This window comes from Salmo salar, chromosome ssa12 (genome assembly GCF_905237065.1).
Source record: "Salmo salar chromosome ssa12, Ssal_v3.1, whole genome shotgun sequence".
Lineage (NCBI taxonomy): Eukaryota > Metazoa > Chordata > Actinopteri > Salmoniformes > Salmonidae > Salmo > Salmo salar.
In genome coordinates this window covers 24,098,736-24,124,502 of record NC_059453.1, presented here as the reverse complement: position 1 = coordinate 24,124,502, position 25,767 = coordinate 24,098,736, and the positions used below count along the sequence as shown (strand labels likewise).

General features: G+C 44.4%; 1 protein-coding gene across 1 annotated transcript in view; it reads right to left on the bottom strand.

Annotated features, from left to right (window-relative positions):
• LOC106588930 (glutamate receptor ionotropic, NMDA 2B-like) overlaps positions 1-25,767 on the bottom strand; it is a 126,812-nt gene that overhangs the window by 8,962 nt on the left and 92,083 nt on the right. The window contains 6 exon segments of the mRNA XM_045691125.1: positions 10,921-11,108; positions 12,672-12,832; positions 13,034-13,263; positions 15,488-15,613; positions 22,173-22,326; positions 23,715-23,883. Coding sequence (XP_045547081.1) covers positions 10,921-11,108; positions 12,672-12,832; positions 13,034-13,263; positions 15,488-15,613; positions 22,173-22,326; positions 23,715-23,883 — 1,028 coding nt within the window.

Genomic DNA, 25,767 nt, shown 5'->3' with positions numbered 1-25,767 from the left:
GTGAGGGGGTATATAGAGGGGTTAGTTTATGATAAGGTAAGGGTGAGGGGGTATATAGAGGGGTTAGTTTATAATAAGGTAAGGGTGAGGGGGTATATAGAGGGGTTAGTTTATAATAAGGTTAGGGTGAGGGGGTATATGGAGGGGTTAGTTTATAATAAGGTAAGGGTGAGGGGGTATATGGAGGGGTTAGTTTATAATAAGGTAAGGGTGAGGGGGTATATAGAGGGGTTAGTTTATAATAAGGTTAGGGTGAGGGGGTATATAGAGGGGTTAGTTTATAATAAGGTTAGGGTGAGGGGGTATATGGAGGGGTTAGTTTATAATAAGGTTAGGGTGAGGGGGTATATAGAGGGGTTAGTTTATAATAAGGTTAGGGTGAGGGGGTATATAGAGGGGTTAGTTTATAATAAGGTAAGGGTGAGGGGGTATATAGAGGGGTTAGTTTATAATAAGGTTAGGGTGAGGGGGTATATAGAGGGGTTAGTTTATAATAAGGTTAGGGTGAGGGGGTATATAGAGGGGTTAGTTTATAATAAGGTAAGGGTGAGGGGGTATATAGAGGGGTTAGTTTATAATAAGGTTAGGGTGAGGGGGTATATGGAGGGGTTAGTTTATAATAAGGTTAGGGTGAGGGGGTATAAGGAGAGGTTAGTTTATAATAAGGTTAGGGTGAGGGGGTATATGGAGGGGTTAGTTTATAATAAGGTTAGGGTGAGGGGGTATATGGAGGGGTTAGTTTATAATAAGGTTAGGGTGAGGGGGTATAAGAAGGGGTTAGTTTATAATGAGGTTAGGGTGAGGGGGTATATAGAGGGGTTAGTTTATAATAAGGTTAGGGTGAGGGGGTATATAGAGGGGTTAGTTTATAATAAGGTTAGGGTGAGAGGGTATAAGGAGGGGTTAGTTTATAATAAGGTTAGGGTGAGGGGGTATATAGAGGGGTTAGTTTATAATAAGGTTAGGGTGAGGGGGTATATAGAGGGGTTAGTTTATAATAAGGTTAGGGTGAGAGGGTATAAGGAGGGGTTAGTTTATAATACGGTTAGGGTGAGGGGGTATATGGAGGGGTTAGTTTATAATAAGGTTAGGGTGAGGGGGTATGTGGAGGGGTTAGTTTATAATAAGGTTAGGGTGAGGGGGTATAAGAAGGGGTTAGTTTATAATGAGGTTAGGGTGAGGGGGTATATAGAGGGGTTAGTTTATAATAAGGTTAGGGTGAGGGGGTATATAGAGGGGTTAGTTTATAATAAGGTTAGGGTGAGGGGGTATATGGAGGGGTTAGTTTATAATGAGTTTAGGGTGAGGGGGTATATAGAGGGGTTAGTTTATAATAAGGTTAGGGTGAGGGGGTATATAGAGGGGTTAGTTTATAATAAGGTTAGGGTGAGAGGGTATAAGGAGGGGTTAGTTTATAATAAGGTAAGGGTGAGGGGGTATAAGGAGGGGTTAGTTTATAATAAGGTTAGGGTGAGGGGGTATATAGAGGGGTTAGTTTATAATAAGGTTAGGGTGAGGGGGTATAAGAAGGGGTTAGTTTATAATAAGGTTAGGGTGAGGGGGTATATAGAGGGGTTAGTTTATAATAAGGTTAGGGTGAGAGGGTATAAGGAGGGGTTAGTTTATAATAAGGTTAGGGTGAGGGGGTATATGGAGGGGTTAGTTTATAATAAGGTTAGGGTGAGGGGGTATAAGGAGGGGTTAGTTTATAAAAAGGTTAGGGTGAGAGGGTATAAGGAGGGGTTAGTTTATAATAAGGTTAGGGTGAGGGGGTATAAGGAGGGGTTAGTTTATAATAAGGTAAGGGTGAGGGGGTATATAGAGGGGTTAGTTTATAATAAGGTTAGGGTGAGGGGGTATATAGAGGGGTTAGTTTATAATAAGGTAAGGGTGAGGGGGTATATAGAGGGGTTAGTTTATGATAAGGTAAGGGTGAGGGGGTATATAGAGGGGTTAGTTTATAATAAGGTAAGGGTGAGGGGGTATAAGGAGGGGTTAGTTTATAATAAGGTTAGGGTGAGAGGGTATAAGGAGGGGTTAGTTTATAATAAGGTTAGGGTGAGGGGGTATGTGGAGGGGTTAGTTTATAATAAGGTTAGGGTGAGGGGGTATATAGAGGGGTTAGTTTATAATAAGGTTAGGGTGAGGGGGTATAAGAAGGGGTTAGTTTATAATAAGGTTAGGGTGAGGGGGTATGTGGAGGGGTTAGTTTATAATAAGGTAAGGGTGAGGGGGTATAAGGAGGGGTTAGTTTATGATACGGTTGTAGGTTAGGGGTTAGTGGGGATATACAGTGAGGATGGGTTAGGTTGGTTCAGTTTATATTGAGTTAGGTTAGGAGAAGAAGGAAAGAGAATATAGCTAGGTGCTGAAAGGAAAGGTGAGGTATTTGAATAGTATAAGGCATGAGAGCTGAGGGATACAGTGGAGAGTGATACAGTGAGGAGGGACACAGTGAAGAGGGGTACAATGAAGGGGGATACAGTAGAGAGGGATACAGTAAAGAGGGATACAGTAAAGAGGGATACAATGCAGGGGGATACAATGCAGGGGGATACAGTGAAGAGGGATACAGTAGAGAGGGATACAGTGAGGAGGGATAAAGTAAAGAGGGATACAGTGGAGAAAGATATACAATATTGAGGGATACAGTGAAGATGGATACAAGGGAGAGGGATACAGTGCAGAGGGATAGAGTGAAGAGGGATACAATGGAGGGGGATACAGTGAAGAGGCATACAGTGTGGAGGGATACAGTGGGGAGGGATACAGTAAGGAGGGATACAATAGAGAGGGATACAGTGTAGAGGGATACAGTAGAGAGGGATACAGTGTAGAGGGATACAGTGAAGAGGGATACATTGTAGAGGGATACAGTAAAGAGGGATACAGTGTTGAGGGATACAGTAAGGAGGGATACAGTAGAGGGATACAGTAGATATGGATACAGCGGAGAGGGATACAGTGTATAGGGATACAGTAGAGAAGAATACAGTGTAGAGGGATACAGTGAAGAGGGATACAGTAGAGGGATGTATTTGAAGAGGGATACAGTAGAGAGGGATAGAGTAGAGGGATACAGTGAGGGGGATCCAGTAGAGAGGGATACAGTGTAGAGGGATACAGTGAAGAGGGATACAGTGTAGAGGGATACAGTAGAGAGGGATACAGTGTAGAGGGATACAGTGGAGAGGGATACAGTGTAGAGGGATACAGTAGAGAGGGATACAGTGTCGAGGGATACAGTGAAGAGGGATACAGTCTAGAAGGATACAGTGTGAGAGGGATACAATGTAGAGAAAGGAGTGAAGAGGGGGGATACAGCATAGAGGGATACAGTGAAGAGGGATACAGCAGACAGGACTGTACTTAATATTGTGAGACACTAATTAAGTTGCTTCTCATGTCTTTGATTGTTATTGTGACTGTGTGTATATGTGTGTGTGTGCGTGCGTGCGTGTTTGTGTGTGTTTGTGTGTGTGTGTGGCCATTACAGCTGTGTGTGAGCACCGTCAGTGCAGGAGTGAACAAATCAAATCAAATGTTATTTGTCACATACACCGAATACAACAGGTGTAGACTTACAAGACCTTATCCAACAATGCAGTTAAAAAAAAAAGTAAAGTAAAAAAAAAAAAAAAAATATCAATCAAAAAGTAACAATAAATGTACATAACAATAACGAGTCAATATGCGGGGGTACAGGTTAGTCGAGGTAATTTGTAAAGTGACTATGCATTGATAAACAGCGAGTAGCAGCAGAGTAAAAACAAAGGGGGGGAGGGGTCAAAGGGGGAGGGGGGAGTCAAATAGTCCAGGTGACCATTTGATTAGTTGTTCAGCAGTCTTATGGTGACTGGAGTCTTTGACAACTTTTAGGGCCTTCCTCTGACACTGGCTAGTATATAGGTCCTGAATGTCAGGAAGCTTGGCCCCAGTGATGTACTGGGCTGTACGTGCTACCCATGGTGCCTTACGGTCAGGTGCCGAGCAGTTGCCATACCAGGCGACCCTTGCTAAATCTTTTCAGTCTCCTGAGGGGGAAAAGGTATTGTCGTTCCCTCTTCACAACTGTCTCGGTGTGTTTGGACCATGATAGTTTGTTGGTGATATGGACACCAAGGAACTTGAAACTCTCGACCCACTCCACTTCAGCTCTTTCGACGTTAACGGGGGCCTGTTCGGCCATCCTTTTCCACGATCAGCTCCTTTGTGTTGCTCACATTGAGGGAGAGGTTGTTGTCCTGGCAACACACTGCCAGGTCTCTGACCTACTCCCAATAGGCTGTCTCATCGTTGTTGGGGGATCAGGCCTACCACTGTGGTGTCGTCAGCAAACTTAATGATGGTATTGGAGTTGTGCTTGGCCACGCAGTCGTGGGTGAACAGGGAGTACAGGTGGGGACTAAGCATACACCCCTGAGGGGTCCCAGTGTTGAGGATCAGCCTGGCAGATGTGTTGTTGCGTACCCTTACCACCTGTGCGACCTGTTAGGAAGTCCAGGGTCCAGTTGCAGAGGGAGGTGTTTAGTCCCAGGGTCTTTAGCTTAGTGAGGAGCTTAGTGGGCACTATGGTGTTGAACACTGAGCTGTAGTCAATTATTGTAATTTTTTAAATTTAACCAGGTAGGCCAGTTGAGAACAAGTTCTCATTTACAACTGCAACCTGGCCAAGCTAAAGCAAAGCAGTGTGACACAAACAACAACACAGAGTTACACATGGAATAAACAAACGTACAGTCAATAACACAATAGAAAAAGTCTATATACAGTGTGTGCAAATGGCGTAAGGAGGTAAGGCAATAAATAGGCCATAGTAGCGAAGTAATTACAATTTAGCAAATTAACACTGGAGTGCTAGATGTGCAGATGATGATGTGCAAGTAGAAATACTGGTGTGCAAAAGAGCAAAAAAGTAAATAAAAACAATATAGGGATGAGGTAGGTAGCTGGATGGGCTATTTACAGATGGGCTGTGTACAGCTGCAGCGATCGGTAAACTGCTCAGATAGCTGATGCTTAAAGTTAGTGAGGGAGATATAAGTCTCCAACTTCAGCGATTTTTGCAATTCGTTACAGTCATCGGCAGCAGAGAACTGGAAGGAAAGGTGGCCAAAGGAGGAGTTGGCTTTGGGGATGACCAGTGAAATATACCTGCTGGAGCGCGTGCTAAGGGTGGGTGTTGTTATGGTGACCAGTGAGCTGAGATAAGGCGGAGCTTTACCTAGCGTAGACTTATAGATGACCTGGAGCCAGTGGGTCTGGCGACGAATATGTAGCAAGGGCCAGCCGACGAGAGCGTACAGGTCGCAGTGGTGGGTGGTATATGGGGCTTTGGTGACAAAACGGATGGCACTGTGATAGACTGCATCCAGTTTGCTGAGTAGAGTGTTGGGGGCTATTTTGTAAATGACATGGCCGAAGTCGAGTATCAGTAGGATAGTCAGTTTTATGAGGGTATGTTTGGCAGCGTGAGTGAAGGAGGCTTTGTTGCGAAATAGGGAGCCGATTCTAGATGTCATTTTGGATTGGAGATGTTTAATATGAGTCTGGAAGGAGAGTTTACAGTCTAGCCAGACACCTAGGTATTTGTAGTTGTCCACATATTTTAAGTCAGAACCGTCCAGAGTAGTGATGCTAGTCGGGCGGGCGGGTGCGGGCAGCGATCGGTTGAAAAGCATGCATTTAGTTTTACTAGCGTTTAAGAGCAGTTGGAGGCCACGGAAGAAGTGTTGTATGGCATTGAAGCTCGTTTGGAGGTTTGTTAACACAGTGTCCAAAGAAGGGCCAGATGTATACAGAATGGTGTCGTCTGCGGAGAGGTGGATCAAGGAATCACCCGCAGCAAGAGTGACATCGTTGATATATACAGAGAAAAGTGTCTGCCCGAGAATTGAACCCTGTGGTACCCTATAGAGACTGCCAGAGGTCTGGACAACAGGCCCTCCGATTTGACACACTGAGCTCTGTCTGTGAAGTAGTTGGTGAACCAGTCAAGGCAGTCATTTGAGAAACTAAGGCTATTGAGTCTGCCGAAAAGAATATGGTGATTGACTAAGTCGAAAGCCTTGGCCAGGTCGATGAAGATGGCTGCACAGTACTGTCTTTTATTGATGGTGGTTATGATATCGTTTAGTACCTTGAGTGTGGCTGAGGTGCACCCATGACCAGCTTGGAAACCGGATTGCACAGCGGAGAAGTTATGGTGGGATTCGAAATGATCAGTGATCTGTTTGTTAATAACTTGGCTTTCGAAGACTTTAGAAAGGCAGGGCAGGATGGATATAGGTCTGTAACAGTTTGGGCCTAGAGTGTCTCCCCCTTTGAAGAGGGGGATGACCGCGCCAGCTTTCCAATCTTTAGGAATCTCGGACAATACGAAAGAGAGGTTGAACAGACTGGTAATAGGGGTTACAACAATGGCGGCGGATCATTTTAGAAAGAGAGGGTCCAGATTGTCTAGCCCAGTTGATTTGTACAGGTCCAGGTTTTTCAGCTCTTTCAGAACATCTGCTATCTGGATTTGGGTGAAGGAGAAGCTGGGGAGGCTTGGGCAAGTAGCTGCGGGGGCTGCAGAGATGTTGGCCGGGGTTGGGGTAGCCAGGAGGAAAGCATGGCCAGCCGTAGAGAAATGCTTATTGAAATTCTCGATTATCATGGATTTATCAGTGGTGACAGTGTTTCCTAGCCTCAGTGCAGTGGGCAGATGGGAGGAGGTGCTCTTATTTTCCATGGACTTTACAGTGTCCCAAAACTTTTTGGAGTTAGAGCTACAGGATGCAAATTTCTGTTTGAAAAAGTTAGCCTTTGCTTTCCTAACTGACTGCGTGTATTGGTTCCTGACTTCCCTGAAAAGTTGCATATCGCGGGGACTATTCGATGCTAGTGCAGTCTGCCACAGGATGTTTTTGTGCTGGTCGAGGGCAGTCAGGTCTGGAGTGAACCAAGGGCTATATCTGTTCTTAGTTCTACATTTTTTGAAAGGGGCATGCTTATTTAAGATGGTGAGGCAATTACTTTCAAAGAACAACCAGGCATCCTCTACTGACAGGATGAGGTCAATATCCTTCCAGGATACCCGGGCCAGGTCGATGTGTTTTAGGGAGCGTTTGACAGTGATGAGGGGTGGTCGTTTGACCGCGGACCCATTGCGGATGCAGGCAATGAGGCAGTGATCGCTGAGATCCTGATTGAAAACAGCAGAGGTGTATTTGGAGGGAAAGTTCGTCAGGATAATATCTATGAGGGTGCCCTTGTTTACAGATTTAGGGTTGTACGTGGTGGGTTCCTTGATAATTTGTGTGAGATTGAGGGCATCTAGCTTAGATTGTAGGACTGCCAGGATGTTAAGCATATCCCAGTTTAGGCCACCTAACAGAACGAACTCTGAAGATAGATGGCTGTCAATTCACATATGGTGTTCAGGGCACAGCTGGGAGCTGAGGGGGGTCTATAACAGGCAGCAACAGTGAGAGACTTATTTCTGGAGAGATAAATTGTTTTAATTAGAAGCTCGAACTGTTTAGGCATAGACCTGGAAAGTATGACACAACTTTGCAGGCTATCTCTGCAGTAGATTGCAACTCCTCCCCCTTTGGCAGTTCTATCTTGATCGGAAAATGTTGTAGTTGGGGATGGAAATCTCAGAATTTTTGGTGGCCTTCCTAAGCCAGGATTCAGACACGGCAAGGACATCAGGGTTGGCGGAGTGTGCTAAAGCAGTGCGTAAAACAAACTTTTGATGTAACATGCATGAAACCAAGGCTTGTACAGTTACAAAAGTCAATGAACAGCATTCTCACATGCAGCATTCTCACAAGGTTCCTGGTGTGTGCAACACATGTCATGTTGTGTTATGTCCCCCCAACACACCCCCGTCACAGATAATCTTCATTAATCATTGATTATGCAAGTCGCTCGTTATCTGGTCTTGATGTGGGAAACAATTGCCTCATGTGACTTCTGCTAGTCCTTGGGGTCCGGGAGGAAGTACACACAAAGTCATGTGATCGCCGGTCCCACCCTAAAATATGTCCCCATAGCCCCCCCCCATTCCCTGGAATTGGTTCTGAGGGGGAGAGGAGGGAGATTGGGGAGGACATGTCCGGTGAGATTTGTTTGATGTGAGCCACCAGAGTCTGTATCTCACCAAAGGGGATTTCCCACTCCCCTAGTGCTTGCATAACTAACAGCGTGCTAACTCACTCGCTGCCTGGACAGTAGCAGATTTTGCCTGCCCGGTTGTTAAGACTTCCTGTTAAAGTAGGCCACAGTGAAGGACGTAAAGAAAGCTCAGCAGGTTGTGTCAAGATGACTTTGAGCTCCTCAGATGTAGGACATGCAATTTTGGGTTGACTTCAATACTCCTCCACCTACCCCTGCACAAGATCTGGTTGAAATATATTTGCACAAGTCTTGAGCTGTTCTTGTTTTCGTTGGCCCTGTAGAATAGAATCAATGGAGAAGTCCTACAAGTGTCCTACTTAATCAAAGCTATTCACTTCTGTATGTGTTCCATGTACAGATGTAGGATCTTAGTTTGATCACTCTTATGTTGCTGAGAATTTTCTTGTGCTGCAGGAAATGCAAATGAGCTTATTGATTTTCATAAATTCACTGAAAACCTGCAGCAACCCACGGTTATATTAACAGTAGCCTACTTTTGACCAGCTAATAACCTAACCACCGATCAAGCAACTTTATGGACTAAACGTTCAAATACTGTTTCTGCAGGATTATGTTTGCTACAACAGTACTGGTCTAATTAAGATCCTACATCTGTATGTCCTAGACCTACAATATACCCCCACCAGACCTCCACTCCACCAGACCTCCACCCCATCAGACCTCCACCCCCACCAGACCTCCACCCCCATAGACCTCCACCCCACCAGACCTCCACCCCCACCAGACCTCCACCCCACCAGACCTCCACCCCCACCAGACCTCCACCCCACCAGACCTCCACCCCACCAGACCTCCACCCCCACCAGACCTCCACCCCACCAGACCTCCACCCCACCAGACATAAGCATGCCCACCCTTGATGCTATCTGAAAACACTCCAGATGCACCAGAGGTTGCCACTTGGAACTAGGACACATACAACCACACACACACCTCATGACAGACACACACACACACTTACACACACACGACACACACACACGCACACACACACACACACACACACACACACACACACACACACACACACACACACACACACACACGAGACAAACATAGATAACCATGTATGGATTATAACAGGGGATGACACCTTAGCAGACACCCAGTGAGGGTGAACTCTGAGCTCTTTACTAGTTTCTATAAAGTGTGTTGTAACGGCGTGCTAACGTCTGAATGAAATGAACGACTGATCACATACATTTGGCAGTAGATAGCAGACCTGGGTTCAAACACTACTTGAAATCTTTCAATTAGTTTGAGTGTTTTCTCTAGCCAGCCTAGAGTTCCTTCCTAGGTGGGGTTTAGAGTTTTGAGGATATTCTATTGGTCCATTACGCCAGCCAAGCTTAATCAAGCACAGGTAAAGTATTCAAAATGATTTAAAATAGTATTTGAACCCAGGTCTGGTACATACTGTAGAGATGTATGCTACTGTATGTGAAGCTCACTTTCAGTGGTAAATCCAAATCCCTAGACTCTTGTATCAAGAGACTTTCAACGGTCTGAAACAATCCGGACCATATCCCTCTCACACTGTAATGACCTCCCATACATTAGAAAAGCTGGGACATGCTATGATAGAAAATGTGCATTCGAGCCATTTTGTTTGTTTGTTTGTTTGTGTGTGTGTGTGTGTGTGTGTGTGTGTGTGTGTGTGTGTGTGTGTGTGTGTGTGTGTGTGTGTGTGTGTGTGTGTGTGTGTGTGTGTGTGTGTGTGTGTGTGTGTGTGTGTGTGTGTGTTGACCATGTCCATGTATAAACACTGAGTGTACTAAACATTAACAACACCTTACTAATATTGAGTCCCATTTGCGCTCAGAGCAGCCACAATTCGTCCACAAGGATGCTGGGCCATCTTGACTCCAATGCTTCCCACACTTGTGTCAAGTTGGCTGGATGTCCTTTGGGTGGTGGACCATTCTTGATACACACAGGAAACTGTTGATTGTGAAAAACCCAGCAGCGTTGTAGTTCTTGACACACTCAAACTGGTGTCTTGCCCATTCACACTCTGAATGGCACACATACACAATACATGTCTCAATTGTCTCAAGGCTTAAAAACCCTTATTTAACCTGCCCCTTCATCTACACTGCTTGAAGTGGATTTAACAAGTGACATCAATAAGAGATCTTAGCTTTCATCTGGCTCACCTGGTCAGTCTATGTCATGGAAAGAGCAGGTGTTCCTAATGTTTTGTACACTCAGTGTATAGCACGTTTCTCTGAAGGCGGTGAGGTGATCATCCAGGTATCTTGTCAAGACCACTCAGTGTTTCTACCATACATACTGTGGACCATAGACTCTAGATAGGACACATTGAGGAGTACAATATATAATATGTCTAGGCCAATGGAACTCAGCAGTGTAATTACAACTGTGGTATCCAGCATCCTGTGTTCGAATCCTGGGATTCGACAATGCAAGTGGGAGATGAACTACCAACCAGAAGGAAGCTGGTTTCAGATCCCATGTACCATCTCCTGCCGTTGTGCCCTTGAGCAAGGCACTTGCTGCTAAATATGTAGCTGCAGGGGTGCTGCTCTGTGGTCGGCTGAAGCTGTGCTCCTACCCAAAATGTGTGTGTTGTGTGTTTGTGTGTTGTCTTGGGAAGTGGGAGGGGAGGAGGGAGCAGATGAAGAATGTCTGTCTCTGCAGATGGACTAATAAATTACTATTCAACATTCTTTCTGCTGTAGGACTACGTTCGCATGTCAGCTGAAGCTTTACCATCGCCGAACAGCATGAGGATGGCCAGGTCCACTGCTCTCTTCCAGCCAGAGTCCTTCTGGATGGCGATGCCGTAACCTGTGGTGGCGAAAACCTTCCCGCTGCCGATGGTCACCAGTTTACAGCCCTCGTCCCTCCCGGCCATGTAGTTCAACACAGCAGCATCGTAGATGAAGGCATCCAATTTACTGAGCAGGAGTAGGGAGGGAGATAGTGGAGGATAGTTAGTGGTCAGTACTAGTCAGGCAAAGTGTTAGTAATTGTAGATATTGGTTATTTTCAGGGTTAGGAGTTTTTTCCTGATCGTATGACTGAACCAGTAAAACTCCGGGCCCTGGTTATAGCCTGTACATGGGCCTGGAGTTTTCCTAGTGAGGTCGCATGGTCTGGAAAAAACTGCAGGGCCTAGTAATGAAAGATATACCGAACAAAAATATAAACGCAACATGCAACAAGTTACAGTTCATATGAGGAAATCAGTCAATTAAAATAAATAAATTAGTCCCTAATCTATGGATTTCACATGACTGGGAATACAGATATGTATCTGTTAGTCACAGATATCTTTAAAAAATGGGCCTCCCAATTCAGGATCTCGCCACAGTATTTCTGTGCATTCAAATTGCCATTGATAAAATGCAACTGTGTTCATTGTCCATACCATATTCCCACCGCCACCATGGGGCACTCTGTTCACAACGTGGACATCAGCAAACTGCTCGCCCACATAGCGTCATACACAGGGTCTGCAGTTGTGAGGCCAGTTGGATGTACTGCCAAATTCTCTAAAACGTCGTTGGAGGCGGCTTATGGTAGAGAAATTAACATTTCATTATCTGGCAACAGCTCTGGTGGACATTCCTGCAGTCGGCATGCAAATTGCACGCTCCCTAAAAACTTGAGACATCTGTGGCATCGTGTTGTGTGACAAAACTGCACATTTTAGAGTGTCTTTTTATTGTGCCCAGCACAAGGTGCACCTGTGTAATGATCATGCTGTTTAATCAGCTTCTTGATATGCCACATCTGTCAGGTGGATGGATTATCGTTTCAAATGAGAAATGCTCACTAACAGGGATGTAAACAAATTTGTGCACAAAATTTGAGAGAAATAAGCTTTTTGTGCATACGGAACATCTATGGGATCTCTTACTTCAGCTCATGAAACATGGGACCAGCACGTTACATGTTACGTTTATACTAAGTAAGTGACCTATGACAGGTTTAGGTGACAAACCCACAACTCATCAACTTCCCATGGCTACAGCATGTTAGTGATGCACACCCCTGCAGACATACCATTTTACAATACCAATGGCCAGCTAGCAGTTCAACCAGCTCCCTCTCAACCAAGCCAAAAGAAGAGAAACCCACAGATGGCTATATGAAGCTCTAATGTTCTAACCCGCACTCTGCATTCTTAATTCTTGGAAAGGAAGAAGGGAGGAGACCATCACATCAGATCAGCTCTCAGCCTCCACCAACAACCACCAGGCTGTTGCTTGCTGCTATTCTGAGCTAAGGAGCAGTGGCAGGCAGCAGCAAGCAACAGCAGCAGCTCTGCTAGCTTCCCACCCACACTCCCTCCCTCCCCTCCATCCATCCCTCTCTCCTCTCCCTCACCGTTCTCCCTCCATCCCTCCCTCTCCCTGACCCCCTCCCCTCCATCCCTCTCTTTCTCTCCTCTCCCTAACTCTCCAACCATCCTCCCCTCTTCTCCCTCCCTCTTTCCCTCCCTCTCCTTCTCTCACCCTCCCTTGAGGCTTGCCAGGGCCTCGTCCACGTTCTTCTGGTGGAAGCTGGTCATATACTGGTGCATCTCCGGGTAATTGTTGCGGATGTTCCGTTCCGTGCTTCCGTTGGGCACCGTTCCGAAACGGAATGGCGGGGAGAAGGCGTTGGGTTTTTGGAACTGTGGGGGGTTTGGTTCCGGAAGAGAAGAGAAAAAGAGAGAAAATAGCAGGGGTTGGTGTGGTGAAGTGGACAAGGCACCGGGTTCCATCAAATGCTCCTAATGCATTATACTTCTGGACTAACCGGAAATTAATCTGCTTGGAAAACATATGCAACGCTGGGCACATACAGGCAGGTGAAGACACACACTCACACACACCTTATTGTCGCTGAGGCCCGACACCTGGTCCACATACTCCTCCTGGATCATGAAGGCAGCCAGGTTGGCAGTGTAGGAGGCCAGGAAGATGACAGCGAAGAAGGCCCACACCGACACCATGATCTTACTGGTGGTGCCTTTAGGGTTCTGGACGGGGACAGAGTTGTTGAAAACCAGGCCCCACAGCAGCCAGATGGCCTTGCCAATGGTGAAGGAGGGGCCACCGGGCTCTGGGGGAAGAAAAGAGGGATGGGGAGAGGAAGTCAAGAGAGAGGGAGGGAGTTGATAGGTTTGGTGGCTATGCTCCCAATTAAAAAAACACTTCATTTAATAGTCCTGATGTTGGCTTTTTGTTATGGGGCCATTGATCTGAGGTAGGTTATATTATAGGTGAGAGCAACATGGTGGACACTTGTCCTTCTGCCTGCCAATGATCATGAACAAAAGGAGAGGAGAGAAATCCTGTTGGAAAGTATTGGGACGTAAAGCCAGTTGGCTCCTGCTATACCAGGCTTCACTGTAGCAGAATCAGAACTGACGCCCTGGCTGGCTGTCTGCATCCACATCCATGGGGTGCTTGGAGAGAGGGACAGAGAGGGAGAGAGAGAGAGGGAGAGAGTGAAGGAGGGAGAGCGAGGGAGAGGGAGGGAGAGAGCGAGGGAGAGAGAGAGTGAAGGAGGGAGAGAGAGAGTGTGAAGGAGGGAGTGAGAGAAGGGTAGAGATAGAGAGGGAGAAAGAGAGAGTGCAAGAGAGAGCGAGAGAAGGAGGGTGAAGGAGGGTGGATGGGTGTCCAAAAGGCTACAATTATGCTACAGCTGCAGCAACAAGCAATACAATGCAACACGGTGTGTGCGTGTGCATGTGCGTGTGTGTTTGTGTGTGCATGTGCGCTTAACACGGCTTACATAACCTGTATTGGAAGTCATTAAATCATGATACCGTGGGCGCGTAAACAGCAGAGGAACCAACATCTCTCTCTCTCTCTCTCTCTCTCTCTCTCTCTCTCTTCCTATCTCTCTCTCCCCCTCTGTTTTCTACAGTGGTTACAGTGAATTGTAGTACATTATACAGCAGCAACAGACAGTGTAGATAACCCACCATTACCATGCCCTGCCTGGCTCATCACTACACACTTACCCCTGTCGCCAATATAAAGCAACAACACAAAAAGCAGTGTGGATATAAAACTCCTATGATGTTATCTTGAGTGGGCTGGAGCGGTGGAATGTTAATGCATTCCTCTGCATTGTATATGGAGCCAGAGAGGGTGTGAAGAAAAGAAGCGCAGTGTAAAATAGAATTCTGCTGCTGCCGTGGAAACGGAACCGTTGATTTTGTGTTTTGGGGTGTTGGGAACATTTTTCAATTCTGTGGGTAGTGTCATAAACATTCTGTCACAACTTTTGTTTTTCTGAATTCGTTTTCAACACAATGGACCTGGAAACTGTTTAACGGAGGTGTAATGGTGGTGGTTTATGTGAAGAGTAACCTTCCCTGGGACCTGAAGACCTGCGTTAGCTCCCCAAGCCAATGCCTAGCCTTTAGCTCGGCGGGTTAACACAATCTTGTGTTGTACAGGAGACCCAGGATCAAACCCCAGTCGGTGTATTGGGAAACATGATGTCTTTATGTACAGGGAGACTTGCTGCTAGTGCTTAATGACTCCCAAGGCATTCTGTTATTGTGTAATGATGATGAAGTTAGATAGGTTTTCATTTTAATCTAGAGCTCCATCTAAGAACAGCTATTATTGTATTGTTCGTCCTGATGACTAGATGGCTGTGTCCTGATGACTAGATGGTTGTGTCCCAAATGGCACCCAATTCCCTATATAGTGCACTACTTTTGACCTTTGAGCCCTGGAAAAGTGCACTATATAGGGAATTGGGTGCCATTTGGGACACACCCTGTATGTGTTTCATTTAAAGAGTGTGGCGGGAGTGACTGAGGTGTCCTCCTTATATTGAGTGGAAATGTTTCAAAGTGTTTCATTTCCCAACCTTGTCTGCCTGGCTGGTGATAGAGGGGAAGAGAAAGGTGTTCAATTGACAAGTTCTCTCTCTCGCTCTTTCTCTGTTTTTGTGTGTGTGTGTGTGTGTGTGTGTGTGTGTGTGTGTGTGTTTTGTGTGTGTGTGTGTGTGTGTGTGTGTGTGTGTGTGTGTGTGTGTGTGTGTGTGTGTGTCTGTTTTTGTGTGTGTGTGTGTGTGTGTGTGTGTGTGTGTATGTGTGTGTTTTTGTGTGTGTGTGTGTGTGTGTGTGTGTGTGTGTGTGTGTGTGTGTGTGTGTGTGTGTGTGTGTGTGTGTGTGTGTGTGTGTGTGTGTGTGCGTGTGTCTGTTTTTGTGTGTGTGTGTGTGTGTGTGTGTGTGTATGTGTGTGTTTTTTTGTGTGTGTGTGTGTGTGTGTGTGTGTGTGTGTGTGTGTGTGTGTGTGTGTGTGTGTGTCCTCTCTCTCACCTCGTCCGTCTGCCAGGCAGCGGTTGTAGCCGACCGGGCTGAAGTACTCAAACACAAACACAGCGATCGCCGACACGAGCAGCAGCATCACAAACATCATCACCCACACGTCCGCACTGAACGGCTCTGAGAGAGGTAGAGAGAGGGAGAGAGAGAGAGAGAGAGAGAGAGAGAGAGAGAGAGAAAGAAAGAAAGAGATATAAAGAGAGAGAGAGGAAGGAAGGGAGAGAGCGAGGGAGGGAGACAGACGAAGGCTGGTAAATTAAACAAATTCATCAATGACCAAGTAGGTAATGGTATTTCTGTGTGTGTGCGCGTGTGTGCTTATTTACCATGTCTGTGTGCTTATTTATCATGTCTGTGTGTGTGTGCTTATTTACCATGCCTGTGTGTGTGTGCTTATTTACCATGCCTGTGTGTGTGTGTGTGTGGTTATTTACCATGTCTGTGTGTGTGTGCTTATTTATCATGTCTGTGAGTGTGTGTGTATTTACCGTGTGTGTGTGTGTGTGTGTGTGTGTGTGTGTGTGTGTGTGTGTGTGTGTGTGTGTGTGTGTGTGTGTGTGTGTGTGTGTGTGTGTGTGTGTGTGTGTGTGTGTGTGTGTGTGTGTGTGTGTGTGTGTGTGTGTGCTTATTTACCATGTCTGTGTGTGTGGTTGTGTAGCCTACTGAGTGTGTGTCATGACTGTCCAGGAGAATCCAAATAGGTCAGATCAATGAATAACTTCAATCAAACCCCCTTTCACCCGTGGAGGGGGAAGGAAAGAACTAGTGGGGATTAACAACTCACGTCCTGATGTAAATCAATGGAGAAGATCCAGGCCTGTGCTTTTCAAATTCACCAAAGAAACGTGCTTTGTCTCAACAGACCTTTTTCCCGCTGAAACTCTAACACGTTCAAAAGCGAATACTGGAACAATATTTCTAATGCAAAACGTGGGGAATCATCAGAGGTGATCTACAGAACACTAATGTTATTTTGTTTGTTATTGTGTGATGTCATTAAAAATGTTATAAAGGAAATATTGTAACTTGGAAAGTATACCCACTACATATATGAAGTTTCCATACTATGCGTTGTGCATGTAATATGAAAAATGTTGAAAGTGTTTTTGTTAAGCTCTCTAGGGTAGGGGGCAGTATTTTCACGGCCAGATGAAAAACATACCCAAATTAAACTGCCTACTACTCGGGCCCAGGAACTAGAATATGCATACTATTAGTAGATTTGGATAGAAAACACTCTGAAGTTTCTAAAACTGTTTGAATGATGTCTGTGAGTATAACAGAACTCATATGGTAGGCAGAAACCTGAGAAAAATCTAACCAGGAAGTGAGAATTCTGATGCTTGTAGTCCTTTCAAGTCATTGCCTATCGAACACACAGTGACTTAGGGTTCATTTTGCACTTCCTAAGGCTTCCACTAGATGTCAACAGTCTTTAGAATGTTGTTTGAGGCATCTATGATGAACAGAGAGCGAACAGAGGAAGTTGGAAGTTGTTGACTCAGGAAGGTACTGGCGTTCATTGGCGCGCATTCACGTGAGAGTTAGCTGTGTTCAATAACGTTTTTCAAGACAATGGAATAGTCCGGTTGGAATATTATTGAAGTTCTAAGTGATAAAGGCCCTAAAGATTGATGCTATACAACAGTTTGACATGTTTGAACGAACGTAAATATAACTTTTTTTACTTTTCGTCATGACATTTTCCACTCGCTTCCTACACTTGGAGTAGCTAACTGAATGCGCTAACAACAAGGAGGTATTTGGACATAAATTATGGACTTTATCGAACAAAGCAACATTTATTGTGGACCTGGGATTCCTGGAAGTGCCTTCTGATGAAGATCATCAAAGGTAAGTGAATATTTCTAATGCTATTTATGATTTTAGATGACTCCAAAATGGCGGGTATCTGTATTGCCTAGTGTATTTTTCTGAGCGCAGTACTCAGATTATTGCAAAGTGTGCTTTCCTCGTGAAGCTTTTTTGAAATCTGTCACAGCATTTGCATAAAGGAGCAGTTCATCTATAATTCTTTGAATAACAGTTTAATATTTTATCAACGTTTATGGTGAGTATTGGAGGCAAAGTATTTTCTGAACATCACGCGCCAATGTAAAATGGGGTTTATGGATATAAATATGAACTTGATCGAAGAAAAAATGCATGTATTGTGTAACATGATGTCCTAGGAGTGTCATCTGATGAAGATCGTCAAAGGTTAGTGCATAATGGACACCTGTCCTTGCTAGGAAAAAGGCTGTGTGCTTTTTCTTGTGTTGGAACTGTCCTAACATAATCTAACTTTATGCTTTCGCCATAAAGCCTTTTTGAAATCGGACAACGTGGTTACATTAACCTGTTATGGCTAGGGGGCAGTATTTTCACGGCTGGATAAAAAACGTACCCGATTTAATCTGGTTACTACTCCTGCCCAGTAACTAGAATATGCATATAATTATTGGCTTTGGATAGAAAACACTCCAAAGTTTCTAAAACTGTTTGAATGGTGTCTGTGAGTATAACAGAACTCATATGGCAGGCAAAAACCTGAGAAGATTTCATGCAGGAAGTGGCCTGTCTGACAAGGTGTCGTTCTTCTTGTCTCTGTTTATTGAAGAGTGAGGATCTTAGCTGTCCCGTGACACTTCCTACGGCTGCCATAGGCTCTCAGAAGGCGGCAAAATGCAGAATCGTGGCTTTGCAGGCTCTGGCTGAAAAAAAGTAGCGCGTTTGGGTAGTGGCTGGTTACAGTACTGTGAGACTCAGGCTCGTGCCCGCGTCGACCGAAAGCTTTGTTTACTTTCCTCTGTTTAGCTAAATGGACATTCCCGGTCAGAATATTATCGCTTTTTTACGAGAAAAATGGCATAAAAATTGATTTTAAACAGCGGTTGACATGCTTCGAAGTACGGTAATGGAATATTTCGATTTTTTTTGTCACGAATTGCGCCATGCGCGCGACCCTGATTTACCATTTCGGATAGTGTCTGGGACGCACGAACAAAACGCCGCTATTCGGATATAACGATGGATTATTTTGGACCAAACCAACATTTGTTATTGAAGTAGCAGTCCTGGGAGTGCATTCTGACGAAGACAACAAAAGGTAATCAAACTTTTATAATAGTAAATCTGATATTGGTGAGTGCTAAACTTGCCGAGTGTCTAAATAGCTAGCCCGTGATGGCTGGGCAATGTACTTAGAATATTGCAAAATGTGCTTTCACCAAAAAGCTATTTTAAAATCGGACATATCGAGTGCATAGAGGAGTTCGGTATCTATAATTCTTAAAATAATTGTTATGCTTTTTGTGAACGTTTATCGTGAGTCATTTAGTAAATTGTTAGCAAATTCCTCCGGAAGTTTGCGGGGGGTATGCTAGTTCTGAACGTCACATGCTAATGTAAAAAGCTGGTTTTTGATATAAATATGAACTTGATTGAACAAAACATGCATGTATTGTATAACATAATGTCCTAGGTGTGTCATCTGATGAAGATCATCAAAGGTTAGTGCTGCATTTAGCTGTCTTCTGGGTTTTTGTGACATTATATGCTAGCTTGAAAAATGGGTGTCTGATTATTTCTGGCTTGGTACTCTGCTGACATAATCTAATGTTTTGCTTTCGCTGTAAAGCCTTTTTGAAATCGGACAGTGTGGTTAGATAAAGGAGAGTCTTGTCTTTAAAATGCTGTGAAATAGTGATATGTTTGAAAAATTGAAGTTTTTGTATTTTTGAGGAATTTGTAATTCGCGCCACGCCTATCATTGGATATTGGAGCAGGTGTTCCGCTAGCGGAACGTCTAGATGTAAGAGGTTAAGGAGACGTGTACCTTTAAAATGGTGTAAAATAGTCATTTGTTTGAGAACTTTGAATTATGACATTTTGTGGTTTTGAATGTGGCGTTCTGATTTTTCACTGGCTGTTGAATAGTGCGAACCGTGGGTGGGAGCGTCCCACCTGCCCAAGAGAGGTTAACCTGTTAGGGCTAGGGGGCAGCATTTGCACGTCTGGATAAAAAAAATGTACCCGATTTAATCTGGTTACTAATCCTACCCAGTAACTAGAATATGCATATACTTATTATATATGGATAGAAAACACTCTAAAGTTTCTAAAACTGTTTGAATGGTGTCTGTGAGTATAACAGAACTCATTTGGCAGGCAAAACCCTGAGACATTTTCTGACAGGAAGTGGATACCTGATGTGTTGTATTACCTTTAAACCTATCCCATTGAAAAACACAGGGGCTGAGGAATATTTTGGCACTTCCTATTGCTTCCACTAGATGTCACCAGCCTTTACAAAGTGTTTTGAGTCTTCTGGAGGGAGATCTGACCGAACAAGAGCCATGGAACGATGATGTCCCATTAGACACCTGGCGCGCGAGTTCATGTTGGGTACCCTCGTTCCAATACGTTATAAAAGAGTATGCATTCGTCCACCTTGAATATTATTCATGTTCTGGTTAAAAAGGCCCTAATGATTTATGCTATACAACGTTTGACATGTTTGAACGAACGTAAATATATTTTTTCCCCTCGTTCATGACGAGAAGTCAGGCTGGCTTAGATCATGTGCTAACAAGACGGAGATTTTTGGACATAAATGATGAGCTTTTTTGAACAAAACTACATTCGTTATGGACCTGTGATACCTGGAAGTGACATCTGATGAAGAGAATCAAAGGTAATGGATTATTTACATAGTATTTTCGATTTTAGATCTCCCCAACATGACGTCTAGTCTGTATCGCAACGCGTATTTTTCTGGGCGCAGTGCTCAGATTATTGCAAAGTGTGATTTCCCAGTAAGGTTATTTTAAAATCTGGCAAGTTGATTGCGTTCAAGAGATGTAAATCTATAATTCTTTAAATGACAATATAATATTTTACCAATGTTTTCTAATTTTAATTATTTAATTTGTGACGCTGACTTGACTGCCGGTTATTGGAGGGAAACGATTTCCTCAACATCAATGCCATAGTAAAACGCTGTTTTTGGATATAAATATGAACTTGATAGAACTAAAAATGCATGCATTGTCTAACATAATGTCCTAGGAGTGTCATCTGATGGAGATTGTAAAAGGTTAGTGCATCATTTTAGCTGGTTTTATGGTTTTGGTGACCCTGTCTTTGAATTGACAAAACATTACACACAACTCTTGTAAATGTACTGTCCTAACATACTCTAAATTTATGCTTTCGCCGTAAAACCTTTTTGAAATCGTAAAACGTGGTTAGATTAAGGAGATGTTTATCTTTCAAAGGGTGTAAAATAGTTGTATGTTTGAAAAATTTGAATTTTGACATTTATTTGGATTCAAATTTGCCGCTCTTGAAATGCACCTGCTGTTGATGGAGTGCACCACGGGTGGCACGCTAGCGTCCCACCTAGCCCATAGAGGTTAAGAGAGGGATGTGATGTGAGAAGCTATAAGAGATAATTGTTTTTGCTCCATTAGTAGTTTCCGCCCCGAAGTGAGGTCAGGGAGAGTGTTAGCCAGCCGGAGCCGTCCCTTTCGAGCAAAAGGTATAAATGATGGGTTAAGAAAAAACACATTGGACCAGAAAAGTGTGAAGCTGCAGATGTGCATTTAAAGTGGTTTGAACTTTGAAACTCAACACAAGGTGGAGACAATAAACTCTCCTCCCGGACAATCACTGGTACGACTGATTAGCTGTCCTAAGTAAAGTTAAGTGGGACCATCCTGTTACTCAAACCATCGTATTACACTACTCTCATCACCCCACTGCGAAACCATCGATACGGCTGGCTAGCCTATCTTCAAAGAAGCATCTTCAAGAGTGAATGGAAGGAAAATCAACTCTGTAGTTCTGTTCAGGACAACACGACAAGTCACCGGATACCGGTCAACTACGAAGAAGGACAACAGTAGAAGACTTGTTGGAACCATTTTGGACAATCAGAGCCTTACAAGCGTGCCGCGAAAAGGCCCAACTCCCTTTCCAAGATTGCCCTGTTCACCGAGAGATCCCTGGCGAACCCAGGCGTTTCACATGAATACATTCATGATTTCTTACTCAAAGTGGGCGGTGGCTCGTGTGCAAAGTATATGGTTACTGTAGGTGAGAGTAGTTTCTGAATGTACCAATGTTAAGTGTCGCTGTCCCTCTCTCTCTCTCCATCTCTTCTTTAACAGACATCCATGTTGTTGTCATTCCGCAAGGGATCTGTTTTTAGTATATTAGTGTATTTCAGTCTCCAGGCAAAAGCTGGTGCAGAGTGTGTATGTTTATCGTGTGTTCCCATTTAATTAGCTAGAAAATAAATAATTAAACCAATTTGTGTAATACTGAATCATTAGTAAGGCTCGGGTTTTTGCAGATGCAAGGAGGTTACGACTGTTCAAAATTATGTTATGATACGAGGTTATGATTAATAAGTTGACTGTTTATAGATGTGATAGTTAAAGACCTTTTTAGAGTTTAATTCGGGAGATGGTAACTCTTTAAAGAACCACTCTCATGGTGCCCCAGATCCTAATGAGCTACATTGTTACATGATAAATTTAGTCGGGTAACAATTAAACATAGTTGGCTAATTAGATAAATAACAGTCTTCAGAATAATGATAAAGTCAAGTCACGACATATGTATGTGAAGCATCTCCATCAACACCAGGTGCCAGTGGTACTCTGATTCTCACCAAGGAAGGCGGAGGGGGAGACAGTGCCGTTGCTACGGGAGACCAGGACACTAATCCCCGTCTCGATGAAGGGCACAGAGAAGTCAATGACCTCAGACCTCTCCGCGTTGATGGTGAGTGACCCCACGGCCATGTGGGCCTTCTTCTGCTCCACCTGAGTCAATGAGAGAGACAGGGTCAATGGGAGGTCCTTTTGGATCTGATACAAAACAGGACAGAGAGAAACAGCGAAGGAGCAGGAAACTGGGTTACTACTTTACACTACAACTGTAAACTACTGTATATCAATGAGAGGTCACCTTTTCCCTTCACATACGCTGCCATTTTAGATCTGATACGAAACATGACTGCGAAAAATAATGAAATAGAAGGAAACTGGGTTACTACACTGTATAGTGAATCACTACTACAGCTGGAAATAGGTCTGTTCTTGCCATGAACCTTTCGCTTTCCTACTCCCTTTCCCTCCCCTGCTCCCTCCCTCCCTCCCCCCTATCCTAATCCTCCCTCCCTCTCTCCACTCACTCCCGTCACTCCCTCCTCTGAGTCTCTACAGGTATATTTAGCTGTTAATACCTGAGGCCTTGGGCAGTGTATAAAAGTGGGCCACAACAGGCTGTGTTAACAGGGTAAACACATAGCAGAGTGAGCACAAATTCTTCCCTCCCCTCTGCTCTCTCCCTCTTCTCTCCCTCCTCCTCCCGATGTTTTTCATTTGTTTGTGCCCATTTCTCTCTCTCTCTCTCTCATTTATCTTTGGCTCCCTCCCTCTCTCCTATCTAAATGAGATCATTAGCTGCGTACTTAGATGATGAGAACATGCATGCCTGTGCATTTGCATAAGCCGGGTGTGCCTACGTTGACACATCTCTCTGTCGTTTTACTACAGCATCCAGTCAAGGTTTTATAATGCCAGATTAATCCATTCCACAGCATCTCTGTCCCTGATATACAAATACAACATTTATCAGTTGTCAGGCAAGGCTACACATTTCTTCTTCCTACCCGCCATCGTTTAACTTGGACATTCTTTCATAAAGGATGTAGTACAGTGCTGTATCTAACACATGCTATGTGATTTAATATGGGAATTAATGCCGGCGAGGTAGGGGCTTTCCCTGAGGCTCTTCCCACTGCTAACTCTCTCTCTCCGAGTCTGATGAAGAGCCTCCTCTCCTCTTCTCTCCCAGACTTGAAATGAGCGGATCAAAGCCCCCCGGAGGCTAGGATATAGAGGCAGTCAAATCAGACCTGCTGGGTTCAAATAGTATTCATCTTCTGTCAAAATACTTTGTGCTGCGCTCAATTGAGCTTGTCTGGCGCGATAGATGCAATAGAATAGTCCCACACGTGCAAACCCCTCCCTCCTAGCACTTCAGGCAGGCTCAATCAATCAAACAGTCAAAGTATTTGAACACATTTCAAATACTATTCGAACATAGATCTGGAAATAAGGAAATAAGAGTAAGAACGCCAAAAGAGAAAAAAAGAAGACAAAAATGGCCAAAGAGAGTCAGTGAGAAAGAACGGACAAACTCCCACCTCCCCGACCATTCCATTCCAGGTGCCGTTGATCTTCTTGCCGTGCTTTCCATTGGTGACCAGGTAGAGGTCATAGGTGAACTTGACCTGCTTGGCGATCTTCTTCAGGATGTCGATGCAGAAACCTTTACAGCAGCGCTTGGTGTACTGGCCAGGTACTGTCTGGTTGCTGAGAGAGAGATTTTTGTATTTATTTTTCCTTTTGTACTTTAACTAGTTACAACACTGCACATAGACATAATATGACATTTGAAATGTCTTCATTCTTTTTGAACTTTTGTGAGTGTAATGTTTACTGTTATTTTTTTATTGTTAATTTCACCCGTGTGGCTCAGTTGGTAGAGCATGGTGTTTGCAACACCAGGGTTGTGGGTTCGATTCCCACGGGGGACCAGTACGGAGAAAAAATTTATGAAATGTATGCATTCACTACTGTAAGTCGCTCTGGATAAGAGCGTCTGCTAAATGACAAAAATGTAATGTAAATGTAAAAATGTAAACATATGTTTCCCATGCCAATAAAGACCCTTAAATTGAAAATTGAAATTGAAACAGAAGGAGAAAAAGACAGAAGGAGGAAGATAAGAGAGAGAGGGAGGGAGAGGGAGAATGACAGATAAAGAGTGAGACATAGAGAGAGAAATAGAAGGATAAGAGCGAGAGCAAGAGAAAGAGAGGAAAGATGAGAAAGAGAGAGAAAAAAGAGGATATTGGGACACAGGTAGACATCAATGACCAGGAGGGTCAAAGGGCAAAAATAATTGGGGCCAATCAAAGAGCGGTAGAAGAGAGGGGGGGACAGGTACAAGATGATCAGAAGAGAGGAGGGACAGGCACAGGATGATCAGAAGAGAGAGGGAGACAGGTACAGGATGATCAGAAGAGAGGGGGGACAGGTACATGATGATCAGAAGAGAGGGGGGACAGGTACATGATGATCAGAAGAGAGGGGGGACAGGTACAGGATGATCAGAAGAGAGGGGGGACAGGTACAGGATGATCAGAAGAGAGGGGGACAAGTACAGGATGATCAGAGGAGAGGGGGGACAGGTACATGATGATCAGAAGAGAGGGGGGACAGGTACAGGATGATCAGAAGAGAGGGGGGACAGGTACAGGATGATCAGAAGAGAGGGGGACAGGTACAGGATGATCAGAAGAGAGGGGGGGACTCATACAGGATGATCAGAAGAGAGGGGAGACAGGCACAGGATGATCAGAAGAGAGGGGGAAAGGTACAGGATGATCAGAAGAGAGGGGGGGACTCATACAGGATGATCAGAAGAGAGGGGAGACAGGCACAGGATGATCAGAAGAGAGGGGGAAAGGTACAGGATGATCAGAATAAAGGGGGACAGGTACAGGATGATCGGAATAAAGGGGGACATGTACAGGATGATCAGAAGAGAGGGGGACAGGTACAGGATGATCAGAAGAGAGGATGACAGGTATAGGATGATCAGAATAAAGGGGGACAGGTACATGATGATCAGAAGAAAGGGGGACAGGTACAGGATGATCAGAAGAGAGGGGGACAGGTACAGGATGATCAGAAGAGAGATAAGGGACAGGTACAGGATGATCAGAAGAGAGGGGGACAGGTACAGGATGATCAGAAGAGAGGGGGACAGGTACAAGGATCAGAAGAGAGGAGAGACAGGTACAGGATGCTCAGAAGAGAAGGGGACAGGTACAGCATGATCAGAAGAGAGGAGGACAGGTATAGCATGTTCAGAAGAGAGGGGGAGAAACAATAAATAAACAGTGATAATGAGGTTGACAGAAGAGGTGAGAAGAGGATGAAATGTCAATAATAAAAGGAGGAAAGGGCAAGGAATGAGAGGCAGGAGCTCCAGGGAATTTAGATAGGCTATCAGAGAGAGAAATGGAGTGAGAGAAAATGAGAGAGAGAAAAGGAGTGAGAGGAAAAGGAGGGCAATTAGGGGAATCCATTATGGGAGGGCAAGGTGAAGTGGAGAAACTGAAGAAGGGTAAATGTAGTGAAGCGTGAACAAAATCTGGACGAGAAAAGTAAAATAGTCCAGATATAGGA